At 40.9% G+C, this 27,932-nt stretch overlaps 1 protein-coding gene across 7 annotated transcripts in view; it reads right to left on the reverse strand.

The window, feature by feature from the left end:
* Positions 1-3,203: 3,203 nt before the first annotated feature.
* Positions 3,204-27,932, reverse strand: part of SYT9 (synaptotagmin 9) — an 82,563-nt gene continuing 57,834 nt past the window's right edge. For 2 of the 7 annotated variants that reach the window (XM_060281923.2, XM_088667858.1), the window contains 4 exons: positions 13,586-13,706; positions 12,597-12,768; positions 10,496-10,625; positions 9,676-9,929 (listed from right to left, as the gene is read on the reverse strand). In XM_060281923.2, the coding sequence (XP_060137906.1) occupies positions 9,822-9,929; positions 10,496-10,625; positions 12,597-12,768; positions 13,586-13,706 (531 nt within the window). In that variant the 3' untranslated portion in view covers positions 9,676-9,821. Of the gene's footprint in view, positions 4,522-7,236; positions 9,023-9,675; positions 9,930-10,495; positions 10,626-12,596; positions 12,769-13,585; positions 13,707-27,932 lie in introns of those variants that run through there. The other 5 variants (XR_015949557.1, XR_015949558.1, XM_088667841.1 and 2 more) reach the window with 5 other exon arrangements.

Raw genomic sequence — 27,932 nt, forward strand, 5'->3', positions numbered from 1 at the left:
GGTACAGAGTGGCTCCTATTGTAACCTTTCCCTGACAGGCAAATTTCTCGGTGGTACAGGAAGCGCTGGCAAGTTGTATGTTTAACTGTTTATGTTCAAAATTATACAACCTCAATTTAAATCTTTTTGAACAATCACAGTTTTCCTACAAAGCAGGTTCACGGTTGTTTTGGGCAGAACATAAATAACAGCAATTTGCAATTTCAAAACATTAAAAGTATTATGAGTTTTACCACATAAATTAAAATATGTGACCTTCTTGGTGACTCCATGAATGAAATTGAGGCTTGTGGTTTAATTAAATTGGAAATGGCAAACTCTTCTATATATAGTCTGTAGATTATTGATCACTGTGTTAAAAGGGCAAATCAGCTCAAAGGCAGAAACAAAGGTGATTCTAAATGGTTCCTGAAATGCACTTTTTCTCATTAAGGGACAGGCAAAGTCTCTCTCACATTGCAGGCACAACTTGAAACTGAGGAGGAAGCCCAACATGTCCACAGTGGTGACCTACCAGCTACTTAACCACCTCTGCTTTCACAGTCCTGGGCTGACAGAGTTTTTGGGCTCCTGAAAGGCTGCCATAATGCTGATAGGCCGAGTCTGGCTTGGTCGCAGATTGGCTGCATTCAGCTTTGTGGTTCACCAAAAGCCAGTGTGGGGCTGTGTAGTGTCATGCAAGGACTGGGGAGACTGAGGTTCAGATCCCAACTTAGTCATGAGCTCAGTAGGTGACTTTGGGCCAAATGCTGTCTCTCAGACAAACCTACCTCAGAAGCGAGAATAAAATGGTAGTGAGAGGTAGCCCCCTTGAGCTCCTTGTTGGGCAAGCCTTGTTGGCCTACGTAGTGTTGCAATTTATCTTGTGGTTTATTCCCTTGTTCAAACTTGGTGACTTAATGCTGAACCAGTTTGTGGCAAATCTATCAGATAAGTTGAAGCAGTTTATGATAACCATGCTCTATCAGGTACGTACTTAAATAAATTAATTAATACAAACCTGTATTAATAAAAGCAAAACATTTAAATGGCAATCATGCAATAAACTGATTTATTTTTGGTGCCTTCATATATCAGATATGCACAATGGTTTGTGTATCCAACTTATCCAAGAGAGGATTTCGCAAACAGAAAGCAGGAGGTGGTGAATTTTGTAAGTCTCCCCTTTTTCCTGCCAGTCTCCTCACTACCTCCCATGCTCTATGTTCCAGGGGCTCCTGCAAGTGCCAGGAGCAACATTTTGGGAGGGTACACAGAGAGAAAGGGAATGGAAAGGAACTGCCTTCTCTGCTTTCCATTTGCAGAAGCCCCTGCTGGACCAAAGAGCCTTCCATCAGCAGAGGGTCAGAATTGCCTACAACCTAAGGAATTTGTATTGATTTTGATAATGGATGTTGACCTGTATGCGTGCCACGTTATACAGCTGCCAGCTTGTAGTGTGGATATATGCAGACTGGGATGAGCAAAGAGGAAATAGATGTCAAACCTACTCCTTTTGGGAGGAATGAATGCTAATGGGAAGAGACATTGGCGACAGATAATAAGCACTTTAATCTAGAAATCATTTTGGCCTCAGATCACCGGTTTGGGGATCAAGGAATTGAATGCACTCCTGCTCCTCCTACTGTTCCAAGGACTACTTGGTAGGAACACCTGCAATTCAGATTGAACAAAGACCGGTGTGAGAATAGTTCATGGTGCTGGATGTGACATTTTTTAATCATAAGCAGCCCTCGTGATCAACCTTGGGAAATTGGAAACAATGGTTTCAACTCAAGATTTCCAGAAGTGTGTGTGTGTGTGTGTGAGAGAGAGAGAGAGAGAGAGTGAGTGAGAGAGTGAGAGAGTGAGAGAGAGAGATGGAAGGGGAGAAATGCCTGCATATTTTATGCAGATTATGTTGCACAAAACATTACCAACATTCACAGTATAAACAGAAGTAAAATGGCATTTAGCTAAAGTGCATAACCTTTTCTATTTGTATGGCTTTTGAGAAAAGTCTGAAATATCATTACTTATTTTCTTATAATAGAAGGAAACCGGGCATTGACAAATGGCTTTTGGGGCAGATGGAGCTAGCGGGAAGTGACTTCATCTGTTTATAATTAGACAGGAAAAATAAGTGTATGCTTATGTTTTACCTCACCATCAAATGGGTTATAGATTTTGTGTGTGTTTATTTGTCAAGCCAGAAGCTATATTTATAAATGCTCAGGGTGGACCACAAGAGTGGGCCTTAGAATGACATGCTTTTCCATGGCAGTATTGGAACACAGTAGGGAAAGGGGCTTACAGAATGGGTGAACTATTCATATGATGCGTTCATGTTTATTCATGACAGGAACCTTGTAAAAGTCATCCCATGTCTATAAAATATGTCCTATGATAGAAGGACATACCAACAGCTCTACTGGATCTGGTTAAAGGTCCATCTAGTCATTCTGTTCTCACCATGCCTAACTCCAGATGCCTACAGGAAACCCACAAGGATGACATGAGAGCAGTAACTTTATCCACTTGCTTCTCTGCAACTGGTATATTGCTTTACTTTTTAATACTATGTATGTTTACCTGGAAGTTAGCAGCACCATGTTTAGTGGGATTTACTCCCAAGTAAGTGTGCATAGGTTCTCAGCATTAGTCACCCTGAGTTTAATGGAGTGTCTCTCGGTGAGTAAAAGAAACATGTCTTGAGTTATTCCCAATTCCTCTTTTCCATGCATGACCACACTCTACCTAAGCACACCTAACAATTTCCCTGAATGACATGTCAAACATTGGCAGAGAGAAAGTCAGTCTTACTCATTTAAACAAGAAAATTATACTCTTGTCACTTTGAAAAATTAAAATGTGAAACATCGTGGGTGGGTGAACCAAATTGCAACACTGCCCTTAAATTGCTCAGTGGTGCTTAAGGAAATAATACTTAACTCTGCAGAAACTGTGTTTTATCCTGCAGATTTCCATTTCAACAGGGAACCCAAATAATGTATCTGTTGCATTGTCCTCTCCTTGTTGCATATGCTACTTGCTTATTTTGCTTCCAGCCTTAATTTATGGCTTTGATTCGGAGAAAATTACTCCACAGGTTGCTATCAGGGAACATGGAATTAAAAGACTTTTAAAGCACTGAATGTGAGCTCTTTAAACATTCACTTCAACTTTAATATATAAATACAAAATAGGCATAAATTACAATAGCACAATTTCTTACGTCATTTTATTAAGAACAAAATAATTCGTACAGACTAGATCTATATAAGTGAAACCACAGTACATTTTACTTGTGTTTATAAGAATGTTATACTTTTTAAATATAAAATTAAGAAATGTTCAATTTATTTTGCCCCTCAGACTGTTACTGCAAATCAATCATGCATTACCTCTACTGAACGAAGAGAAAAGAAGTCCACCAAACTAACAAAGCCTTGACAAGGATGTGGGTTCACGCTCCAAATTAGACACTGAACATAGATGTACCAGGACTACTCATTGAACAACAAATATTAAAAGTATAGTACAATGTCTGTGTGTCATCAAAGCAAAGTCATATTTAAATACAACAGATCTCTTTACATACTTTTCAGATGAGCCTTAAATAAGAAAATGAAAATAAAAATGGAGGAGGACTATCCAGCATGCAACCAAATAAAACATTGCAAATTTGAGAGAAAATTATGGGTGAATACAGATTACTGTTTACCAAGTCATGTGCTGCCTGTGCATGAGGGGTGGAGAACCCGAGGCCCTCCAGATTTTGCTGGACTACTACTCCCACAATCCTTGAGCATGACGACTGATTTCATGGAAGGTGGCACCCATCATCACCTGGAAGGCTGAGGGCTCCCCATTACTGATTTGCATCCTGGTGTGCTTGTAACCACTTAGTGAGCTAGCCGTGTTTCACCCTCCCATTATCAGCCCTCTTTAGTGGTTCACACAAAGGTGAGTTGGATGGTGTATTTATGAGCCAGGGAGTTCCTTCTACCCATGGAGGTTCCCCACTTGTTTTAAAACACTTATTTAAATCATTGGTTGGAAAGTGATGAAGCAAGGTGTGTGTGCATTACGACTATGCAGAATGCCAGAGGAGCGCTGTCGCCACGATGGTTTTTACCACTCCCTCCTCCTCCTCAGATCAGGTGTGGTGCTACAGGCCTCCTGATCCAGCAAGATGAGAAAGCCAGCCAGCTTTCCAAGCAGCTACAAGCACACCGTAGCGCGTTTCCATTTGTTAGCCACCTGTATTCACTCTGCAGCGGCCAAAGGAAAACAGAAACAGTGAGGAAATGGAAAACAGAGGAAAAGAAGAGCCCGGGTGCTTACAGTCCATCTTCTATACGTGCCTTGTCTGTGTCATTTTTGTTAGCTTATTTAGCAGTGGAGGTGTGCATCCATGTTGCCCATCCTTCCTGAGTCCTTTGGATGTACACAGTTCATTTCCCTTCACGGAGATGGAGGCCCTTTGAGAGAATTGCAGGACCCGGGCTTGCTTCCAGCTGCAGTTCCTTGCCCAACCCACTGTATTAGAAACAACCTTTTAATGCAATGCTTGAAGATATACCACAGGGAATGCACAGTTCCATTAATATCACACCTCAGTTTGGCACATCTTATTTCTTTTAACTGTTCACTATAAAACACAATTATGAAGAAGAAAGCAACTATTAATGACAGGGGGAACATAAGTAGAGTAGACTTTAGTGCTCTCCCTTTCCCCCTTTTTTTGTATGTAGTATTATTCTGTTGTGGTTGTTTTTTTTACAGAAGAAGCTATTTTATAAAAATGGACTGTATGGCAGAATTATTTCCTTATGAATACCACTGCCATTATTTTTTCCAATTTTACTCTGAGGTACAGTCATTTTATAGTACATTGCTCTTGACAGAACGAAAGAACACTGTGATAACTCAGGACGTCCCTGCCTGCTTTGGTCCAATTTAAGTTATGCCTGCTTTTAACTTTTCTCCCTTCCCCATTCATTAGCCACATATATATATATATATATATATATATATATATATATATATATATATATATATATATATATATATATATGACTGTACTTCTAAGTGTTCCTGAATACTGAGCACTGAGAAAAAGATAGCTCCAAAATAAGTATCCCACTGATTCCTTTAGCCTGGTTTCCTGCAGTTTAGGTAGGCTTGCCGTCTCTCCCTACCCTCTAATATTTCAGAAGTGCTGCTATAATCTTCAGTGCTTTCAATGATGGCATGATTCATCCCACTTTTAAGGACTTTTATGCATGGAAAAAATGGGGGGGGAGGATTTGAAGGCTGAACTCATGTCTTGGTTTCCAAACCCTTCCATGGTTTATGTCAACGTGAAATTTAACATGGAAGTAGGCTGAGGTCTCAGGTGTGAGGACGAGCTCAAGTAATATGTTCCAATGCTAATTATTATGGGACCCTCCGTGCAGCTTAATTCTGTGACTATAGTCCTCACAACTCAGTTAATACTTCTGCAAAGAACAATGAATATACCTCTCATGTGATCCCATTACAGGGAGAAGCATTCTGTATTTTCATCTGGGAATTTGACACGTAGCAGCAGAGGGAGCCAGAAAATCCCCCAAAATGAGATGTTCATGAAAAATGGTGGAGCAGGAAGGTGGGAGGAACTTTATTTGCTGCGGGTTTCTAAAAGCAAACCTAACCATTCCACCCCACGCACCCCCCAGCCCTTGTGTCGATTAGAATGTAGATATATGTAATTGTGCACATAATCTACAAACTGATACACACCTGGCTATGGCAACAGTACTTAGGAGATGGTCCGAGGGCTGCCTTCTTTCTTTTTAAACCTTTTACAGCTGCTTTGATCAGCTATTAAGTCCACTGTGGCTGTGCAGGTTAAGAAGTCTTTAAAAATGCTCCGAAGCAGTGACTGTACACCATAACATGCAGTCCCTTCCTGGGGAGTTGTACATAGAAAAAGTGGGCTGCCCTCAGCTATCTTTTTCTGTGTAAGCATTTTTACCTGTGTGGCCATGAGGGACTTGCTTCCTGCTCTCAGGAGCTGTAAAATGTTAAGAAAGAAAGAAGCCATCGGACCACCTTGTAAGTACATGTATATTTATTAGGGTTCCTTTAAAAAAAGCAAACACCTATACGCAAATGATACACAGACCCATTCCATGTCTGTGAAACTGTCACAGGATGGAGATAGCCTGTTCTGTACTTGAGGGCTACGAGGGGGCTACATGATGCATGAATTAATCTTTTTAAAAATGTATCTGTTACTTTTGGTCCTAGATACTGCGCCTGGATATGGCATATCAAAAAATGCTCCTTTCGTTTGCTTTGAATTGCAATGCATTTCAGCACAATCCATTACAGTTTCTGTATTTCATAGGGCCTACTGTAAAAGGAACCAATTGCATAGATATCTAATTCCATCCAATGGGTGGAATTCAAGGTGATGCTAAGTGGGGTAGACGTGTGGGGAATGAGGCCAGCTCACACAGTGGGACTGCCCCACCGTCTCCTCCCCTGTGCCCCAATATTGTTCTGGAGGTTCCTCAATCCTCCAGAGCAAATTTAGGAGGTCCATGAGGGTGAGGAGAAGGGGGAAAGTCCCATTCTGTGACCAGTCCTCATTCTGTGCATGCAAGAACTTCGTTGAACCTTGCCCAGTATCATACTGGAAACTATGAGTTTTCTATAATTGCCATTATTTTCTTCTCTTATTCAGGAAAAAAAATATATAGCTAGAGGAAATGACGGGAGTAAAATTAATTTGCAATTCTTACTGCTTTTGTTGTTCTTAACTATTCCTGTTTTAGAATGGGCTTTGTTAAAATGTACTAATTTGGAGTATGCGGCTTCATGTGTGCTGCGTGGAAATCCTCATGATACCGTCAGGAAAGAGGTGGGCCAGGAAAGAGCTGCAAACTCTTTCTGCTGTTGGCATTTTTACCAAAGAAAACAAGGCAACAGTAGGCGATAGGAAAGGCTTGAAGTAATTCATGTTTCAGACTTGGATGCCTTTGCAAGCATACACAGTTGCACCCAAGCATGCCAGAAAGCGAGAAAAATGCAGTTCCCCAGCTCCCCAACATCACAGAACTGTTTTGGTCCAATCTGAAAAGGAAGGCCGAATTGAACCCAGCCCAAAAATTCAAATTCTATTATATTACTATGCAAGATTTAAATAATAATTCATTGCAGATGCCAACTTGAAGTATATATGGTTAACAGGACAAGATTAAGCGATAATTATGGAAATGATTTATTCTACAAACTTGGAACAGTTATTTGACAACTTAATATGGATTCACAAACAGAATATAAATATTTCATCTAAGTTCTTTAATGACTAGACAGTGCTCCCAATAGCAGAATGACTGTGGCTTACAATTGTATTTTTGATTTTTCTTTTTTACTTAGTGATGCACATTATTACTATCAAACATTCTATGCACTGGCTTTTCAGATTGACAAAAATACCCAACTCCCCAGCCTCAAAAAAAATGTAACAAAGATGTATTGGTCTACATATTTTCCATTACGGGTCTGATAGTCATTTCACATTTTGGTTTATCACAATCTCTGCATACCATGTAAAAAGTGCTTTAGTGGTTTGTTTGTTTGTTTTTCTCCAGATGAGGTGTTGCTGCTGTGTTGAAAGTCTCTCTCCAAGATTTGCTAATTGGACTACAGTTTATTCGGCCTTTCCCAAAGGGAGATGACCGGGAGCTCAGATTTTTCAAAACCCTTTAGGATCAGAGCTGCAAAGTAAATATAACAAGTTTGAATTAGGCCAAACAAATTGTAATCTAAATAGCAAAACTTGCTAAAAGACTACAGTGTCATAAAATCAACAAGTCTGGCCGCACCACAAACCTACTTTATTTGCTTTCGATTTGAATGTGTGCCTGGAGAAGAAAGAAGTCCACAGGCTTTTTCACCAAATGTTTTTAAACCACTAGAATAGGCCTAATATTGTTATATATTCTTTTTAATCTAACTCTTATATTTGTTTCTTTAATTGTACTTGGGTGGTTTCCAATTGTCAAAACTACTCAGTGCATGACTCATCCCACGAGACCCAAATTCTCAAAATGCTATGGGTGGGAGTCGCTTGTAGTTTTGATGTACTGTAGTGAACAAGAAATGCAAAAAGTGGAGAGAATCCAAAATGAACCCAAAACCAAAAGAGAGTGTTTCTCAGGATGTTGAAGAAATGTATGGATTTTATTTTCGCAACAGCCCAAAGTCTTTTCGGCCTGCAAAGGTATAGAGAACCTTTGGCCTTCCAGATGCTGTTGAACTACAACCCCCATCATGCCTAGCCATTGCCCGTGCTTGCCGGGGCTGATGGGAGTTCTGGTTCAGTAACACCTGGAGGGCCAAAGGTTCCCCACACCAAGTGATGACTTCTTCAGGGGCTGTAGGAACATATACAAATTGCATATGAGCCTATGTATACTTACTTAAATTGACAAATGGCCTGCCCATATCCCTGTTCACATTAACTGGCAACTGGAATTGTTGTCTGAAGGCAGCAAATGGCGTATTTTCTAATGAATCACACTCAAGTGTTCCTAATTTCCGATAAAAATATCAAGGACTTTCACTTGTAAACATGACAGTGCAAAAAACAAACAAAAACAAAAAACCCCAGGGACATGTCTCCAAGTGTGGAAGGAAATCCAAGTCTTCTTTAAGCCCACGTGGCACCAAAGTCTCTAGCTTCAATATGCACTCCATTTCTGATTCATGCGGTGTATTATTGTGTTTTTGTAGCCCTTGAAGAAGACCTTTAAACGGTCATTGGCCAAAACACGTTGGGCTGTTCTGAAATGTGCCCAAGGGCCAAGCTACACCGGACATGTTTGCAAATGTGTGGTTTCCATTTCTGAATTTTATTAATTCCACCTCTGAAGGGTTTCAGCCCTCTGCTCCACATGCTCCTGACTTTTGGAAAGAGTCTTAGAAGGTTCCTGCTTTTCTTCTGTATTCTGCATCCTGGTCTTATACCTCATCTCTCTATCTTGTTCTACAGGAAAAATGAGATCTGTCTTTGTTCAGTTGTACTTTATGGATTTTTTCCTGATTTTTTCCTACTGTACAACTGCATTTTAAAATTAATAAGACACACACACACACACACACAATTATATATTTCTTCAGAACCTTGAGACATGTTCTCTTTCGGTTTTGGGTAGTGTAGTAAGCCCCTCTGTTATTTTTAAAATCTATGGTGTGGTCAATCACAGAGGCACAGTACTGCTCCCTCGGTTTTGTGTGGGCAGTTGCCACTGATGGTTAAAAGGGATAAGACACACAACTTACTGGAACTTCCATATCACTATTGTATTGTAATCCATACATTATGAAAACAAAACTGTCTACTAATAGTTTGACCACTGACCTAATGGGGTTAGGTATATGAAGTGGGGTTAGGTATATAAAACAAAGGAATTCCATCCCCCCCCCACCTATGACAATACTTATCATAATAAAATGTTTTATTTTCCATGCATCTCAAAAAAATGCATTATGTGGGTTGAGACGACACGGCTAACAATGCAATTCATTTAAGGAGTATAGATGAAAATATGGGTGTTACAGATAGACATGGGTATCTATGTTAGAATCAAAACTACAGAAAGCTTCAGAAACAAAAGTAGGTACATTTCCATCTAACAAACAGAAGTTTTGCACCTTGTGGTTTGGGATTAATGTATTCTGGGGTTGGGAAAGCGGATGAGGGTTAAATAATGGAATTGAAGGGATGTCTTTACCCCTTTGGACTCTCTGCGGAATGGCCCCTGAGAAAATGGCTAAGAAAGGGTTCAACAGGAATGCCAAATTTCTGCTGAATAGGTTAAAAGAGTGAGGAAGCCTCTTCGGCAGCCATCCATGCGCAGAAGGCCCGCATAACATTTCTGTGGAATAGGGCCCTAAATGAAGACAAAAGAAACAGAGGAATCTAATTGTAACTTGAGGAGAGCTTTCGACTGCATGTCCTGAACTCTGCGGACATTTTTAATTCCAACATAATTTGACATCCCTCTGGACACCGGGGTGGGCTTACATTATTACCAGATAATAAATCATTATTTCTGTCTTGTATATAAACGTAATCATAAGCCCTGTTAGTAGTTTTTTCATATGTGTAATCCAGTGGACACCACCATCTGTAAAAGACAGATGTATTCTAGTACACAAGGATGTACTGGTGTATATACCCAAAGTTTTAGATGTTATAAAAATCCACATATGCATGATATATGGATTTACCTTTAAGTTGGAAGTATTTTCACACTGCACTAAAAATGAAATCTCTTGGGATCAGATTTCGCATGATCTCTACATCAGCCTTGCTTTAAGCTTCCGGATTCCAATGTGTCTTAAATGGATTCTTGTTTGAAGAGGGCGGGGGAAAGGTGTTTTCTCCAGCACTAGGGTCATTTTAAGAGCTTCTAGCATAATGGAAAAGGCAGTGTGTCAGGCGAAGGAGTCTTACCTCTGCAAGCAAATGCCAGTGAGCGATGGGCTTCCGAGGGTAGGAGAGCATTTCGTTCCAGTGGTCTCGCCCAAGGCTTTCCGCATCGTTGCCTACTTGACAGACTCCAATGACCTCATTGTGACCTACACTGTGAAAAGGTTCAATAATATTTATTTCTTAAAATTTCACATCTAGGAACCGTGTAATTCAAACCTTCTCTGAGCAAGGGTGAGCATTTGGAAACACATCTAAGGACTAAAGTTGACATGACTTTAAATGTATCTTTTTGCACTTAATGCTAATGGGATCTGAGCAAGGATGAAGAGGAAATTTGTGCAGAAAATTCCTCACTCCATAGCAGGGGAGGAAAGGGTTAAATAAACACACACACACCCCGTTTGTTCTGATCCCATTAATTATCATCCTCCCTTAGCTGATGCAATTTACAGGTTGTTGTTTTTGGTTGTTTTTTAAACCTTCACGTGAGAGGCATATACCTATTTAGCAGCTTGTGTATTTGGTCTTCAGCGAATGGAAGTTTAGTTCTTGTATATAAATTAGAGCTAGTGGAGATAACTGTAAGCCCCATGTAAAGATATAATAACATTTTTAAAGTCCCATTTACTGTTCTTACTGTCAACATTTTCCCTAATTTTAGGGAACATGTTGGCAGTGTGGACCCACCAAAGCAGCTTCTGTTGGGTGAAGCCAGAAAGAAATGTTATGTGTGTGGCTAGTCTACACCTCTCCTTTGCTACTGCACCTAGACCTATACTTGGTTCTGGTCTATCCCTAGCTTGGAGGCGCCATTTAAGATATCACACCTCCAGCCTACCAGGAAGGTTCCCCATCACATGAGGCAAAAAGCACACACAAATTGAGGCAAATGAGGAGAAATAAGACTTGCCCAATGTTAACTGATTTTCCACTTCATAAAGCCTTGGAGATCTCACCAATGAGCAGATGTGGAGTACAGCCTATGATGTGTACAAGTCCTTAGGCTATCACCTCTCTTAACTGGTCCGAAACTCCAATATTTTTAAGCACTCCAGTGCTTGAAGGAGGAGTTGGGGAGTGTGACACTCCCGACAGTCCCTCACAAGGGTGTGTCCCCAAATGGTCACTAAAGTCAGTTCCACAGCTGCTCTACTGAGTCCAGATCTCTCTCAAAATACCTGCTGCGATCACCTACTGGCTTATAGAGAGCAGTAGGACTCTCCGTTTATATATTGCCTCACGTTAAACGTACACCAAATGCATGGGCTGAAACATATTTATCTGAGAATCCACCCAGATGTGAATTAAGGAACATAACATGCAGAACAAGCAGTCTTTATATATACAGAATTTGAATAGTTCCAGTTTCCTGACTTATCATGGCTATCTTAAACTATCCTAATTCTTTTAAATATATAATTTAATATCTCCCTCATCCTATTTCTCCTTTGGTCTCTCTAACTCTCACAGCCACACTGTCTTTTTCCAACCTACACTCAGGGCCGGATTTAGGTTTGATGAGGTCCTAAGCTACTGAGGGTAATGGGGCCCTTTATATGTCCAGCTGTCCTTTGTCAACAACAAATTGCCGCTGTTTTGTGTTGAATATATTGTTGTTGTTTGTTGTTTAGTCATGTCCGAATCTTTGTGACCCCATGGACCAGAGCAGGCCAGGCACTCCTGTCTTCCACTGCCTCCCGCAGTTTGGTCAGACCTAATAGGTATCTAAAGCCATTTGCACATAACAAAATATGTATTTTATCAAAGTAATTGTTGAACTGAAATACAATGAAAAAGAAGTATATTATATTTTGGAAATGTACATCCAGGTTTTTTTTCTTTAATTTTTTTGGGGGGCCCCATGAGAGTGGGGCCCTAAGCTATATCTTGTTTAGCTTATAAGTAAATCTGGCACTGCCTACACTCTCTGTCCATCACTCATTCTAAGTCCACCCAAATCCATTTCCCTGCTGCCATTCATTCATCCCCAGCTCTTTTGTCAAAGGGAGATCTGGTTTCTCCGCTCTGGCAGTTTAAAGAGATCTCAGTAAGAAGACAAAACCAACTACTGCCATCAGATTCGATTAGATCACTAGTCTGAAGAGATGTCCAGATATCTCACCGGTCATAATCCATAACGGCTATAAACAAGTTAATTTGGTCAATGTTTTCTGGAGGGACATCAAAGACTATGGCTTCATTATAAACAGGATTAAGGGTGTTCCTCTTAGTGGAAGTCTTCCTCTTCTTCAATCGTCTCCCTTCACACATTAGTGAAACCTTCACGTACGGATCTGTGTGAAGGATATAACAAACATACTGGTTTATTTCAAAATAATCACAAGTTTAAAGCAATAATGCACCAAATTTGTTTCTCTGATACCTTTTCCTTATAATCTTGTCATCTGTATTTTAAATAAAAGTAATGTTCTACAATTAATAACCTCGCTCTCCATTGTGTCTTAGCTGACACTATTCATTCATGGGGGAAGATTTATACCCCAATAGGATCTCTATTTATAAACTAGAGTTGATCTGAAATACAGAATTTGTTAAAGGACTAGAAATATGCAATAAAATATGTCACACCCACAACCCAAAATGAGATAGTCAAAACCCTTCTTCAGTACATATGATGACAGTGTGTGGCCCCTCCAACTCAAATGCTTGCAAGAAGCATTGGAAATAAACTGGGATGGTTTTTCCACCCCAATTAAAATAGCCATGTAGTTTGATAAAGGGTGGAGTGTGTGTCTTACCTGCAAATGTCAGGTCTGTTTGGGATGTGTTTCTACTCTGCAGAGTTCTTTTATTCCTGGTGCCTGGCTATACTTTTGATTAATTGTGTAACAAACGACTGCTGACAATGTTTTGAAAGAGGATCACTGCAGACCCCTTGCACATTTTTGCAAGGAATATGCCTCTGGGATATTCCACTACCTCAGTTCAGAAAAATACTGATGAAGTGGTTGAGGACCAAGTTTACTTTCCCCCTCTAACAAACTACTGCATTTATAGAAAGGAAAGGAAATGCTAGGATGGGCATATGCTAAACTTGTATGATTGCTTTCTAAACAGTACATTAAAACTGGAATGAAAAAACATTCCTACCTGATGCTCCTGTTATGTCCATGGCCTTCAAATTTCTAGCTTTTATTATAGTAATAGTTAGTCTACCAGCAGTTGGAAGATAGCAAAGTGAAAACATCAACTCGCCAAGATCCACTTTGTCCTATAAGACAATAAAATACATTTAGAACAGTATTGAAAATGTCTCTCTGCATCAGTTAAAATATCCAAAATAAATTTATGTTTGCCATGATATAATATGGATCTAAAGCAAGCACATTATTTGTGCCCACTTTTCATTCTGGGGACTCAGCTACACGAGAGAGAGAGAGAGAGAGAGAGAGAGAGAGAGAGAGAGAGAGAGAGAGAGAGAGAGAGAGAGAATATATGTGTGTGTGTGTGTGTGTGTATATATATATATATATATATATATATATATATATATATATATATATGCATTATAAACATGCAACACCAGAAAGCGCCAGAGAGCAAAATAAAAGTTCTATGCGATTTTTACATAGCTTTTTTTCTTTTGTTATAATAAATTAATTTATGACTTATTCATAGCAGGGTTTTTTTCCTCTGTGTAGATCCACCCTGACATTGTCTGTCCTTGTACCTCAAATAGTACCATGGCAGGATACCAGAATTTAGAAGTCAGCAACCAACTACTTCTGCACGTCACTTTTCTGATGCTATCATACATTAAAATGTTTGTGTTGTTACTGCCGTAATACATTCCAGCTATTATTTTTGAACAGATGTGATATGTACATTGTTTTTTCCTCGAAGCTAGGCAACATTCCATGGCCATTGAGCATGCTATGTCCTTGCTGGGCTTTCTGTGTGTTTACCTTCCTAATTTGTTTTCTCAAGTTTTTCTGCACTTCTGTACCTTGCTCTCGTGTATGGCTTGTGCTTTCAGCTATAGAAGGGGCCACCCGGGAAGGATTAATTATTAGTATAAAGGATGGTATGAAGTACAGTTAAACGAAATCTTCACCTTCAGAGGCAATATTTTGTGAGGTACTGGGTGGCATTCAGCCGAATAATTGCATAAGGAGAATGATTCACCAAATGAGGGAACAAGGTTGGAGGTTGCTCTGAACCATTTCAAGAGTTCCTGAGGCATTGCAGGAAGTTCCTCAGGTTTCTCACATTTCATCCCTCACTTCCTGTTAGCATAGCTGCCTGCTAGAAGGAAGTTATTATTATCTGTGCCCCAATAACCAACCACTCCTGCCAAGCAGATATGCAAATGGAGAAGAAAGGCTGCCCTGGGAACACTAGGAGACATTTTATTTTAAGTATAATTTCACATTTGTATTCTTTGAATCATAAGAATCTTTCCCATTTGGTAATAAAAATCTACACTAGGAAAGAAGTCTCTTTTTAGAGCTGTTTGATTATAATTGAATTTGAAAACACCAGAAAGCACAAAGCTTACTGTGTACTTTTCCATGGAGTCATACTAATATGTGATCTTGAAACTAGAAATCTCCATGACATTTTGCATCAAATTGAAATAATGATTTGTAGTAAAACAGGCATGTTCTTAACGCTTCAAGCAAATTTACCTGAAGAAATCATATTAACTAGAGTAGAAAATTTGAAAGGCCTGCCTCTTCAATTTCAATACTGTACTTAAATCTTTATTTGAGATTTCACGTAATTGGTCTCCAAAGCTTATATTTTCATTAACAGCAGTTCCATTTATTTTGCATTATTTCTGTAATGAAAGCAAGGTAAGAACACAATCCTTTTAGAATTACATATGCTATGATAAGATCAGACTCACTAATCAATGTAAACTTCTCCATCAGAAATGCCTGCTACAATGAGGATAGTGGTGACCCTGGGGTGATCAAGGTTCAGTATTGACATTGGATGGTATTGTTAAAGACAAAAATATCCAAGCATTAGAAGAACAAGACTTGCTGAAATAGAGTCAGCAGGGCTTCTGCAAGGACAAATCTTGTTTCACAAACCTAGTAGATCTTTGAGAGTGTCAACAAGCATATAGCCTGAGGTGAGCCAAATGACATACTTTGACTTTCAAAAAGCTTTCAACAAAGTACCTCACTAAAGACGCTTGAGTAAGTTTAGCAGTCATGGAATAAGAATAGAGCTCGTTTTGTGGATTAGAAATGGGTTATGCAGCAGTTAAGCAGAGAGGAATAAGTGAAAGGTTTTCCAAATGGAGAGATACGCAAATATGAAGTTCCCCAAGAAATTGGTACTGGGACCTGTGTTTTTAATTAGTTCATAAATGATATAGGTTTAGGGGTGTGCAGTGAGGTGGCCCTGTTTGCTGATGGTACAAAATTGTTCAAGGTCATTAAAACAAAAAGAGAGTTTGGAGAACTCCAAAAGGACCCCGCCAAAACTGAATGAATGGGTGGTAACATGGCAAGTGCAGTTCAATGTAAACAGGGTAAGTGAAGCATGTTGGGGTAAAAAAATAATAATTCACATGTGGTTCTGATCTGGTGGTAGGTGACTAGGAATGAGACCTTCAAGGTCATAGCAGATAGCTAACTAACTGCCTTAACTCAAAGAGGATATTGTAGAGTTGGAAAAAGTTCAGAAAAGAAGAGTTTGGATTTGATATCCCGCTTTATTACTACCTGAAGGAGTCTCAAAGCGGATAACATTCTCCTTTCCCTTCCTCTCCCACAACAAACACTCTGTGAGGTGGGTGGGGCTGAGAGACTTCAAAGAAGTGCGAATAGCCCAAGGTCACCCAGCAGCTGCATGTGGAGGAGCGGAGACGCGAACCCGGTTCCCCAGATTACGAGTCTACCGCTCTTAACCACTATACCACACTGGTAACCCAAATGAGCAAGGGTCTTGAACAACTCCCCAAGGAGAGAAGGTTACAATATTCAAGGATTTTCAGTTTAGGGAAAAAGGTGAATAAGATAGAGGGGTATAAAATTATGTATGGTGTGCTTAAAGTGGATAAATTAAAGTTTTCTCCCCCCCCCTCTCTCATAACACTAGAACTCAGGCACATTCAATGAAGCTGAATGTCAGAAGAGTCAGGACAGATAAAGAGCTGCTTCTTCATGCAGTATCTAGTTCAACTATGGAACTTGCTCCCACACCAGGCAATGAGCGCCACCAACATGGCTAGCTTTAAAAGGATTATACAAATTTATGGAGGACCTGGCTCTCAATATCTACTAGCTGTGATGGTTAGATTTACCATTTTGGCAAAGACACGTTTCAGTATATAAACATATGCTGGCCTAGGAAAAGGTTTTCAAGAGGGGGAAATATAATGCTGGTTTTAATACTGGGTTTTGTTTTGTTTTTTGCTTAAAATATTGTTAAGTCGCTTTGCACAACTGTGGCAAAAAAAAAAGGTGACTAATGAATTTAATTAATCATCATCTACTACATTTGGGGTACATATGTTAAGGATAACAGGATGGGAACACAGAATGCAGAACTGAAATTGGAAGGCAAGAAAAGTCAGCACATCAGGGGACACTATTCAGAATAAGTACCTATTTTTAGGGGGAAACCAGGAGACGCCCGGAGATCAGAGATGAATCAACAAGGCAGTAGGAAAGAAAACAAGGAATGGTCAGGGGTTTTGGTTCTTTGTTGCAAAAATTGAATTAATTATTAACACACACCCCTCCAGGAAAGGGGCGATGCCCATTTAGAGGTCCCTGACCAGTCAGAGATTGAAGTTTAATGTCATGATTTGTGCAAGACAAGAGAAGTTGACAGGAACCCACAGCTACTTGCTGTGAGACTGAATTCCCACCTCCAGAGGTGACGAATATCTTCTTCTACTTGTGTTTAAACTCTTTCTGGGTGAGAAGGATGTTCATCATTTATTTATTTTCTTGCTAAATAATAAAATGCCCTACACTACACTCGTCTGTCAGCTAGTAGCCCAGGTGATGCGTCCCCTATTGCACACACCCACAGGTTTGGGGAGTCGCTGGCTGTTTGTATGCTATCGCCCCTATGCAGTTCTGGACCAATCAATGATTTTAAAGTCCTAGCAATAGGCAGTATGCCCTTGAGTTGCTGGGAGTGGCAGGTGGGCAGAGTTGCGCTTCTGCCCACTTTGCAAGTTTCCCACAGGCATCAGGAGGACCACTGTGAGAACAGGATGGTGGAATAGATGGACCATTGGTCTGATCCAGCAGATTCTTCTTATGTTCTCATGCTAGAGTGTCCTGTGGAAGCACTTGCTTAGTAAGTGTGAAATTGACTAGTTTGGTGTGCCTGAATTCCAATGTCACAGTATCTGCCTCTGTTAGCGCAACTTAGGGCAACCTGGACAACTTAATGCACAGTGTTCCAGACAAAACTCACTTCATCGCTGAAGCTATCTAAAATGAAAATAAGATCCATGACCAGAAAAGCACAAAAGAAGAGCTAAAAGGAGAAATCAAACTCACGGTTTGAATCTCTGCCTTAGAGCCTTAAAAAATATGAGACGTTGAAACAGTATGGCAGTGATAAACACAGGGGCTCAGTACGGCTTCAGATGTGCAATTCAAATTTTGCCATAGGCAATATGTTGTCGGTTTGGAGAACATGTTGTGCACCTATGCTCAAAAGCCAGCTCTACAAATCAAACAGAGGCTCGGATTGAATCTTTAGAGGATTACCCACTGTTTGGCCTGCAATGCTCGCATCTATTACAGCTCCTGGCAAACTTTACTAAAACTGAAATACAAAGGAATGATGTGACAAACATCAGCAAATTTGATGAATCACACTGCATGTTTTTCATATAGCCCAAAGCGACTGTGTAGCACAAGTACCTCTACCCTATGCTGAGCTGTTTGGGAAAAATGCTGGGAAATAGTGGATCAAAGGGATCATGACAATTTACTGTGGTGGGGAAAAATAATAATAAAGATGCGATCTTTATTATTTTGCACCTTCTCATTTCCAATTAGATTGTCAGGCTTCAGTACATGCTGGGCACAAGCCAGCCTAAGCATGGTTTTAGATGTAAGCAACGTTCAATGAATAACTGAACTAAAATAAGCCCTTGGGGTGCAAGTGCCCTGAGGATAACAGAGACTTCCCTGCCCTAATTCCAATTCCCAATCCACACAGAAGCTGAAGGAGCAAGAAGAAGGGAGAGTCACCAGCAGCACACTCTGAGGGGCTGTGTTGTGTGCGTCAGCATGCACGAAAGAGTGCATAGGAAGAAGCATGGAAGCAAGAAGGGGTGCGGAGGTTCAGCTTCCCTCTGACTTCACTGCTCTTGACTGTAAGACGATGCTCAAAGGTCTTGAGTATAGGACTTTCACCAACCAAGAATTCACATCTTTTGGGTCTCATCTCCATTAAGACAAGACTTATGGATTTATATGCAGACAATTTAATAATAATAATAATAATAATAATAATAATAATAATTTATTATTTATACCCCACCCATCTGGCTGGGTTTCCCCAGCCACTCTGAGTGGCTTCCAACAGAAGAATAAAATAATTGATTAAAGATTAAAAGCCTCTCTAAACAGGGCTGCCTTCAGATGTACTCTAAAAATCTGGTAGCTGTTTTTCTCTTTGACATCTGATGGGAGGGCGTTCCACAGGGCGGGTGCCACTACCGAGAAGGCCCTCTGCCTGGTTCCCTGCAACTTGGCTTCTCGCAATGAGGGAACCGCCAGAAGGCCCTCGGCACTGGACCTCAGTGTCCAGGCAGAACAATGGGGCTGGAGACGCTCCTTCAGGTATGTCTCCCATGTTTCTCTGCAAATCCACTCTGGAAACCTGGGAGAATCCCCAGAAAATATTTGGTGAGCCTGCGGGGATGCAGGAATTCTGCTGTGTAAGTGGACGTTCTTATGGGAGCAGGAAGACTTCACTGGGTGCTATAAACAAACAGTGAGAGTATCTGTTCCTTTGAAATCTTACACTGGTGCAGCTCTTTTGGCAGCGCCTCCTCCTTTCATCACCAGCACCAGGGAAAAAATTTACCGTATTTTTTCGCCTATAAGATGCCCCCATGTATAAGGAAACACCCCCCCCCATTTTTGGGGACTCAATTTTAAGAAAATGAGGGGAGATTGCCCGCAGTTGTTGAGCCTCTCCCCTCACGCAGCTGTGGGCAGGAAACACTCCCTAGATTGTGCTCCTGCTGCTGCCAGCCACCTGGTTGGCGGGAGTGCAACCGATGCCGCCATGTGCGGGAAACGACCCAGGGAGCACCTGCCGTGCGCAGCAGCATTGGGGGAAGTTGTGCTCCCACCAACAAGCTGGCTGGCGGCGTGCAGCTTCTCTTGCCCCATGCAGCTGTGGGCAGGAAACACCCCCCAGATCCCTCCCCGCTCACTGCGGCATCGGGGGAAGCCATGCTCCCACCTACTGGCTGGCTGGCGGTGCGCCGCTCCTCCCCCCTCATGCCACTATCTATGTACTGGATGACCCCACATTTTGACATGATTTTTGAGTCAAGAAACCTTGTCCAATACACGGGAAAATACACTAAGTCTCCCCTGTGTCCTAGATGGCATATGAATTGTGAAATCTTAATAAAATAAAGATTCTTCCACACAGCACGTCTCAATTATCCAAGCTGAAAAATGAGATTGACAAGTGCACAGGTCTCTGCTGTAGCTTGAGTTCATATATGAATACACATGCCCCCCCCCAAGCCCTGTGTCTCTTAACAACTTAATTAAAAAATGAATGGACACAGGAACAAAATTATCTCATAATTCTCAGAGAGAGGAAAGGGGGGTGGGGGGAGACAGAACAGTCAGTCTTGACTAAATCCCATCTAATGGACCGCCAAAGGGAGAGGAAGGAGAAGTTATGCTGGCACAGTGATGTTGCTATACCTGAATGAAACACTGGAAGTAAGTATGGCTCTTGACTGCCTTTCACCTTTCCTTAGCAATGAAAAGCCTCTCCTGTGTTACCAACCGCGGTGAACAAGCCAGTCTACTCATTTCCTGCACTGTCTATGAGAGTCTACTTCTAATCAGATCATATTGAAAGGGATAGAAGCTCAGCGCTTAGGCAATACTGATGGCGAGAGAAGCGTCAAAAGCAAGTGCTAAGAGAGATCTTTACCAAGCTGTACAAGAAACTTTTGTAAACATTATTAGGCTTACGTAAGGTAGGCTTTTTATGACTTAAAAAAGAAAGAAAAAATCCAAATTTAGTAAAGGAACGGCTTTGAGGAGCTCATAAGGTGTTTGTAAGTGCAAAACTCTCTTCAAAAATACCCTAGTGGTAAATCTATTTAGATGAATGCAAGACAGATTGAAATGTGATGGTTTTTAAAGGTGTTGTGATCACATGTTGCATTGCAGCTTTGCAAATCTCTGGGATCCCTGAACATGTGACTGCAACATAATGTTGAATGCTGCCTGGCACCATGCTGGTAGGCTACCATCCTTAACTAAGATAGTCATCTTGAGGCCATTTACTCGTATGTAAAATAAATGGCAGTGGTGGCTGGTGCCCATTGGGACTGGTAGGGATCCAGGTGGATCCAGAGCCACTGACAGGCAAAGACAACCAGTTCTAGTTTTGTCCCCACCCTCCCCTCCTCCCCACTCAGTTCAACAAGGACAATGCTGAGGCCCAGGAGAAGAGAGCTGGCAAGCAGTGCCAACCTCTGCTCTGTTTGGAAATAAGGGGTTGAGGCTTAGCTGCCAAGTATCCCGTTTTTTTGCAGAAACCCCCAGATTTTAATCCATTTCCTGCTCTTCTCCCGAATGGAGAAAAATCCCAGAAATCCCCTGGATTTCCTACCTGCCAGGGAGCCTCCATTTTGGGTGCTGCTCTGCCCATGTGTGGGCACCGGAAATAGGGCAGAGCGGCACCGGAAGTCGCTTCTACGCATGCCCGGCGGCCATTTTCGTGGTGGCCGCATGGCGGTGGGCATGTGTAGAAGTGACTTCCGGTGTCGCTCTGCCCTATTTCTGGTGCCCACACATGGGCAGAGGGGCCCCAGAAGTTGCTTCTACGCAACTTCCGGTGCTGCGCTGCTGCTGTTCCTGCATTTTTCAGCGGGAGACCTGGCAGGTATGGGGTGAGGGCAGACTGAGATACGCGCCAGCAATCCTCTCGCCTTCCTCAGGCTAAGCTGGATTCCTTAAAAGCCCTTTTGGTTGGTGTGCCCCACTGCCCCATTCACACTAAATGGACCAGCCTTCACTGGGACTGCTTGTAAGAAAATGGTTTCCGACTTGTACTTCAGGTACTGGATCTGTGTGGAAAAGGGGGGGAGCATTAGCGCTAAAACAAAAGCCTATACAATGGCACTCCACGACAAAGCTTTCGTGACACTATACACATAATAAAATGTCACATTCATTTTATCCGCAGCGCTCGCCTTAAAATAACACGCTCTTAATCACAGTCACACAATTTCATTCAGGACTTCGTTTACTTTTCCGTAATAGGCTTCAATGGCCTATAGAGAAAACATTTCAGTATTCTGAAACAGAGCATTTAGAATTAAAGAGACTATTACATTAGCAATGATACTCAGTGGATGGTTTGGGTTACTAGGCTAAAGGTTGTGGATATATTTGAGAAGCCTACCAGGATGATACTAAAATGTAATCAACAGTCTGAAGCATTAAGAGGTAGCAGAAAATTGAAATCTGAACAGAAACAGAGTTACCCTTTATTGGACTAACCAGATTAACTAGATGAGAGGCAGAGCGCAGAAACGTAAGCCTGCTCTTAGTTTATTACTACTGAAGCATAACCAGCTTCAACATCCTGGTTCCTCATCACTTTTTTTCATGAAATTGATATACCCCTTGATTGTAGAAAAAGCCTCAAAGCATTTTACAAAAAAAGGATAAGGCAATAAGATAAATAAGGCACCAAAAAATACAGTGTCATGCCATTGAGGGTACCAGCTCCAATATGAAGAAACACTGTGCAAAGATGTGGATTTTAAAGGGGGGGAATGGATTGAGAAAAACAGGGCAATTATGATGAGGTAGTTTGCATTGATTTTTTAAAAAAGTGCTCTAGAGAGTGATCTAATTTAGCAAGCAAAGCTAAACACTTTGGGAAGTACCCACCCAACAAAGTAGTTCTGTTATGCAGGATGTCTGCCAGTGCAATGGTATGTTGCCTCCATCGCCTCTACCTCTCTCCCCCCCCCAAAAAAATCTGTTCTGACCTTTCCCCTCAACCTTCCAGAGTGGGTTTGGAGAAGGCACAAGGGTGCATAGGGAGTGTGAGCAAAAAGAAATCATTGAGCGAAAGGAACAGCTTCATTTGCCTAATAATGAATTTGGAACGGCCATCAATTAATTGTCACTATGACTCTACTCTGGTCAAATATTTGTCTAGTGGGAAATGAAGTAGACACTGCCTTAGCCTTTGCAGATTCTGAATTCTGTAAGGAAATGTCTGTGCTTAAATGTATAATGAATTAAAATAGTGAAAGAGATTATACCTGTAATCCAGAAATTCTCAGTGAGAAGAAACATTCACCTAGAGTTGGTGACATTTAATACGAAACTTTGCCAAAACTCTCAAAGGGTTCATTATCATGAATGACTGCAATGACCTATGTGTCTGCTAAGGGCAAAATCCTCTTGTGCAACAACAAAATCAGATTTCTTGTAATGATGAAAATGATGGGAGTAGTTAAAGATCATCTTTACTGCTATTAAAGAGGTTTGTTGTTGTTGCTTAGTCGTTTAGTTGTGTCCGACTCTTTGTGACCCCATGGACTAAAGCACGAGGTTTATGTAGGTCCAAAAGTACTGGCTGTGTTCAGGCATCATGTTAAAACAATGGCCTAGCATGATAAGAGCATGCCAAGCTTCCACCTGCTTAATTAACAACAACAACCCAACTTCAAACTGTGGTTTCAGCAGCTGGCTTGTTAAAATTAACCACAGTTTGACCAAACTGCGGGAGGCAGTGGAAGACAGGAGTGCCTGGCGTGCTATGGTCCATGGGGTCACGAAGAGTCGGACACGACTAAACTGCTAAACAACAACAATTTTAAGCATAGTCCACAGTTGGGATGACATGGTGAACTGAAAGTGAAAGCTCATTTTCTCTTGGATATGTAAGAAGACAAGGAGGTTGTGGATGTGTGCGCGAGCCCAAGGGGAGGCCACATTCATTCACAACACCCGGCCTAAACGATGGCAAAGTTTGATGTTCAAATGTGGCCATTGGCTGAATGAGACAGCATTTCTGTTACGCTGTATATGTAATAGCAGATTTCCTGAACCCAAATTTAATAAATAAATAAAATTTTAAGGTGCCTATGATAAAGAATACTCATTCTTAAGACACATATTCTCCCCTTAGCAGCTCCTCTATGCCTTTTATGGCAACCAGATATTAAACAGGAAATGTCAGAATGGAAATGTAGAATGGAAAACCTTCACCTACTGAGTTTTTATCCTTTATGCAGCTGTTAATAAAGCACAGGAGCCCTGCTGAAGGGGGGGGGGGGAAATGCGACAAAGATGCCAATTTTAGATGTGATCTAAGGACTGGTGATTTTCTGGAATAAACGGCAGCTGTTAATTACGGCAACTAATGGTCTGCCTTAAAACCATCCCCTCCGGCTAGAAAGCCATTCCCTTTAATCTGGTCTAGCTCAGAGACTCTCTTGCCTTCCCTATTTTACATGAACCAAATCTCAATATTAAAAACAAGTTTCAGGGATGAGACCACGCTCATATTTAAAGGAACTTATTTGACAACAAGGTGTATCCTTAAAGCAGGAGGTTTCAAGCAACACTATATTCAAAGCCTCTGTCTTCCAGATCTACTAGGTCAGGTGGTTCCGAATTCAGCAGTACTTTCCCTAAGAAAATGCACATAAAAGCAGCTTTTAAGTAAACATTTGGAGTATAACCCAAGTACCCTTAAAAAGGTGCTTCAGTGTGACAGTCTAAATACAAAATGACAGGTGACACCTCAAATATGAACCACCCACTTCTATTATTGTTAGGGTTGCCAGACTCAATAGAGGACAGGACTTCTGTGCCTTTAATTGCCCTGCTCTCTTTTGAGTCTGGAAACCTTAAAGAGAAACCAGCAGACCCTTTGTTTAATTTCCAAGCAAAGGGTCTGCTGGTTTCTCTTCAAGGTTTCCAGACTCCAAAGAGAGCAGGGCAATTAAAGGCACAGAAGTCCTGTCCTCTATTGAGTCTGGCAACCCTAATTATTATCCCAGTCCTTCTCGTTAAAACATACACATGAAGACACAGCAGCTGTGCATGTGTGCTTTGTCCCTGGGTATCCACAAGAGTGTTGTACTGTAAGAACCTGCCCTCGGCTCCAGAAAAGCAACAGCATTTACTTGAAGCTGGAATGAATGGTCTTCACATTTTTTCAAAACTTTTCATATTTTCGAAAAGGCAGTGGGTAGAGTCCAACATACCACTGATATAATCATTCTGTCAGCACAAGCATTTCTATTTGCCAGTTAGAACGGTCCCCCCGTGCTGTTTTTTTGGTACCCTTCCATAGTGGATTTGCGGATGTGGGGGGGGGGGGAGGGAGAGAAACCACACTGCATGTGGGAGTGCTTGTTCTGGCTTTCACCAGCACACTGAATTAGTTGAAACCAGCAAAGTGTCTTATTTTTCCCCATTACTCCACACTAAGGACTACAAATGATTCAGTGGGAAATCAATTCAGGTGAAATTACTGATGCCTTATCAATGTTTGCACTGAAAAACAAACCACCCAAAAATCTGGAATGGCCCAGACTTACTTCCATGTAAATGTTGTTTTCACACAAGAAATAATAATAAGGAAAGTTTCAGGTTTTTTTTAAGGGTTTTTGTTTTTTTAAAAAGGCAGACCATACAATCAAGCGCCTCACAAAACACACTTCAGGTGCTTCAAGCAGGGATGGATCTAGACACATCAAAGAAGCTTTTCAGTTTTTAAACTTTGTATGAGAAATTGGGTTGGCACAAGTGGAACTCCAAAGCGCCATCTGGTGTCACTGTTAGAATGCACAAACAACATATATAAAGCGCTTTTTCTTTGCCAATGTAGCTGAGTCCCAGGTGAGAACTGATTGTGTGAATTGTGATGCCAGATCTATTTCCATAACACCCTAACAGATGTAGTTTCGTACTTCTACATTTCAGTATCTTTTGCCAGCAATATCTGGACTATCTCCACCGTTGACGGTTTTTCATCTTTGTTACATATCAAATGAAAAGCTAGAAAAGAAAACCGAAATGTACCAGTCTTAACCAATGGGTTTATGATAGGTTTACACTTATATCCCCAAAGCACAATTATTTATTGCTGAAGGCATTAAAAACAGTCATCTTAATATCAAGTGAATGTGTCTGCATGCACAATGAAATTTCTCGTAAAATGTTTGTTACATCCATCATATGAATGCAATTTTATATTACACTATGTGCCATTTTTGTGTAGCAGATCACCCTGCCCAATGGATAATTTCCAATACACCAATGGAAACTTTTTATTTTTCAGATTTGTGCAGTAGTTTGATAAACAGCAAGGAAGTATTCACCATGTCATACCAGTGATAGCAACACAGTTTCTACACACAGTTAAAATGCATATATCTTGAAATGAGGTGGGTTGCCATCCCTTTTCTTTTCAACCTGATATAAAATCTCAATTCTTTTCAACTGTTGAAGCACACACTTACTAGCTATTTAGTAATGTGCCATTTTGTAAGTACCTGTAGACTGCAGTGTTGTGAGAACTATCACAGAAACCTCATTAGTAGTTCACTGTTGAATACAACATTCATACTTAGCTGGGTGTAAATATCATTGACTTTATTTGGACTTACTTCTGGGTAGACATGCCTAGGACTGCTATTGGTTACCTCTAGAGGAGCCAGCAATTTGAGCACCTTAGGGAAATCAGCATAAAGTTTTGAGACTTTTGTTCTTTCAGACAAACAACAGGCTCCAATATTATTAAAGTCTGGATTATACTTATGCTTCTGAATGCAAAGTGTGGTTAGGAAAACATATGTAATAGATTGGCAAAGGGAAATTCTAACTACCATTTTAGTATCTTTCTCTATTATAATTATAATTAAGCTGTCAATACCTAACATCCAGCTCTTTTCCAGATTGATTCATTTTCTCTCTGTTAAAAGGACCTTGGATGATTACGCACTCGTGGGGGTGACAAGTTATGCCTGCCATTTGTCTAGGAGAGAATTTCTTACAAAGATTTCAAATACTGTAACAATACAAATGCAAGTGGTCATTTTTCCTACACAAAAACAAGAAGGTTGCAGCAGCCCAATGATGAAAAACAAGAAATAAATACCCAGATGCTTCAAGAAAGTAATTTTTGTTCTTAGAAGATGGAGCTATTTCAAATCACAAAGCCCTCCCTTTGGGTTATTTTAGACTGTCCTTCCATTCTTTCAAAGGAACAAGGACTCTTCTTCAAGTTCCAAGAAAAACTGAAAAACTAACTCCTGCTCCTCATAGTGAGCGGCTGCTGGGAGGGACAGAGAATCCATGTGGCAAGTAGCCCTCCATATTAAAAGTGGAATGAGTACAATTCACCCACATAAGCTATTTTCAGCAGTATCTCTGTGGAAATGATAGAGGTCTTGCTTGTGAATAAGGCTAAACCGCTGTTTATTAAACCATGGCTTAGTGAGATATGTAAACCCTGGTCTTGATTTCTTTATTGCCAACAACACACAATCTGAAGCCATGGTTTGTTGTTGTCTTATGAACCATGCTAGTTTTAACTTTGGCTTGCTGTTTGTTGCATGTGAATTCTGAACCATTGGCTAACCATAGTTTGTTTGATCACACTGCTCATCAAACAACAAAAGCATGAGATGAGCAGCGGTAAAACAAAACTAACTTTGGATAAACAAAGCTATGGCTTGTTTAAATAAAATGTAATTAGCATTCTGTGTGCTCCATTCTCTAAAAGAAGTTCATTGTGAGGAACGGAAGGCACAGAAAGACGTTTTCTGATTAATTGAAAAAATTCCTTCCAGTAGCACCTTAGAGACCAACTAACTGATTAATTATGTGCCCCGGCCCCGGCCAGGCAGAGTTATCTATTTGTGGCTTTCACAAGACGTCTTTGCAAATGTGGGTGAAGCTGCATAGCTCAGCTGGTGAGAGCATGGTGCTGACAATGTCAAGGTTGCAGGTTTGATCCCCGTAATGGACAGCTGCATTTTCCTGCATTGCAGTGGGTTAGATTAGATGATCCTCAGGGTCCCTTACAACTCAATACGATTCTATGGTATTCTATGGAACAGTGAGGATATGTGAGCCAGGTAATTTATATAAGACTTTTCAATGGATTTCATGTCCTGCCAAAGGGTGTCTCAATGGGTGTTAGGAATTGGGCAGAGGAGGAATGGTGGAGACCACATCCTCAGCCTGACCCTGCCAGGGAGGAGGAA

This window comes from Zootoca vivipara, chromosome 1, assembly GCF_965207765.1.
Source record: "Zootoca vivipara chromosome 1, rZooViv2.hap1.1, whole genome shotgun sequence".
Taxonomy (NCBI): Eukaryota; Metazoa; Chordata; class Lepidosauria; order Squamata; family Lacertidae; genus Zootoca; species Zootoca vivipara.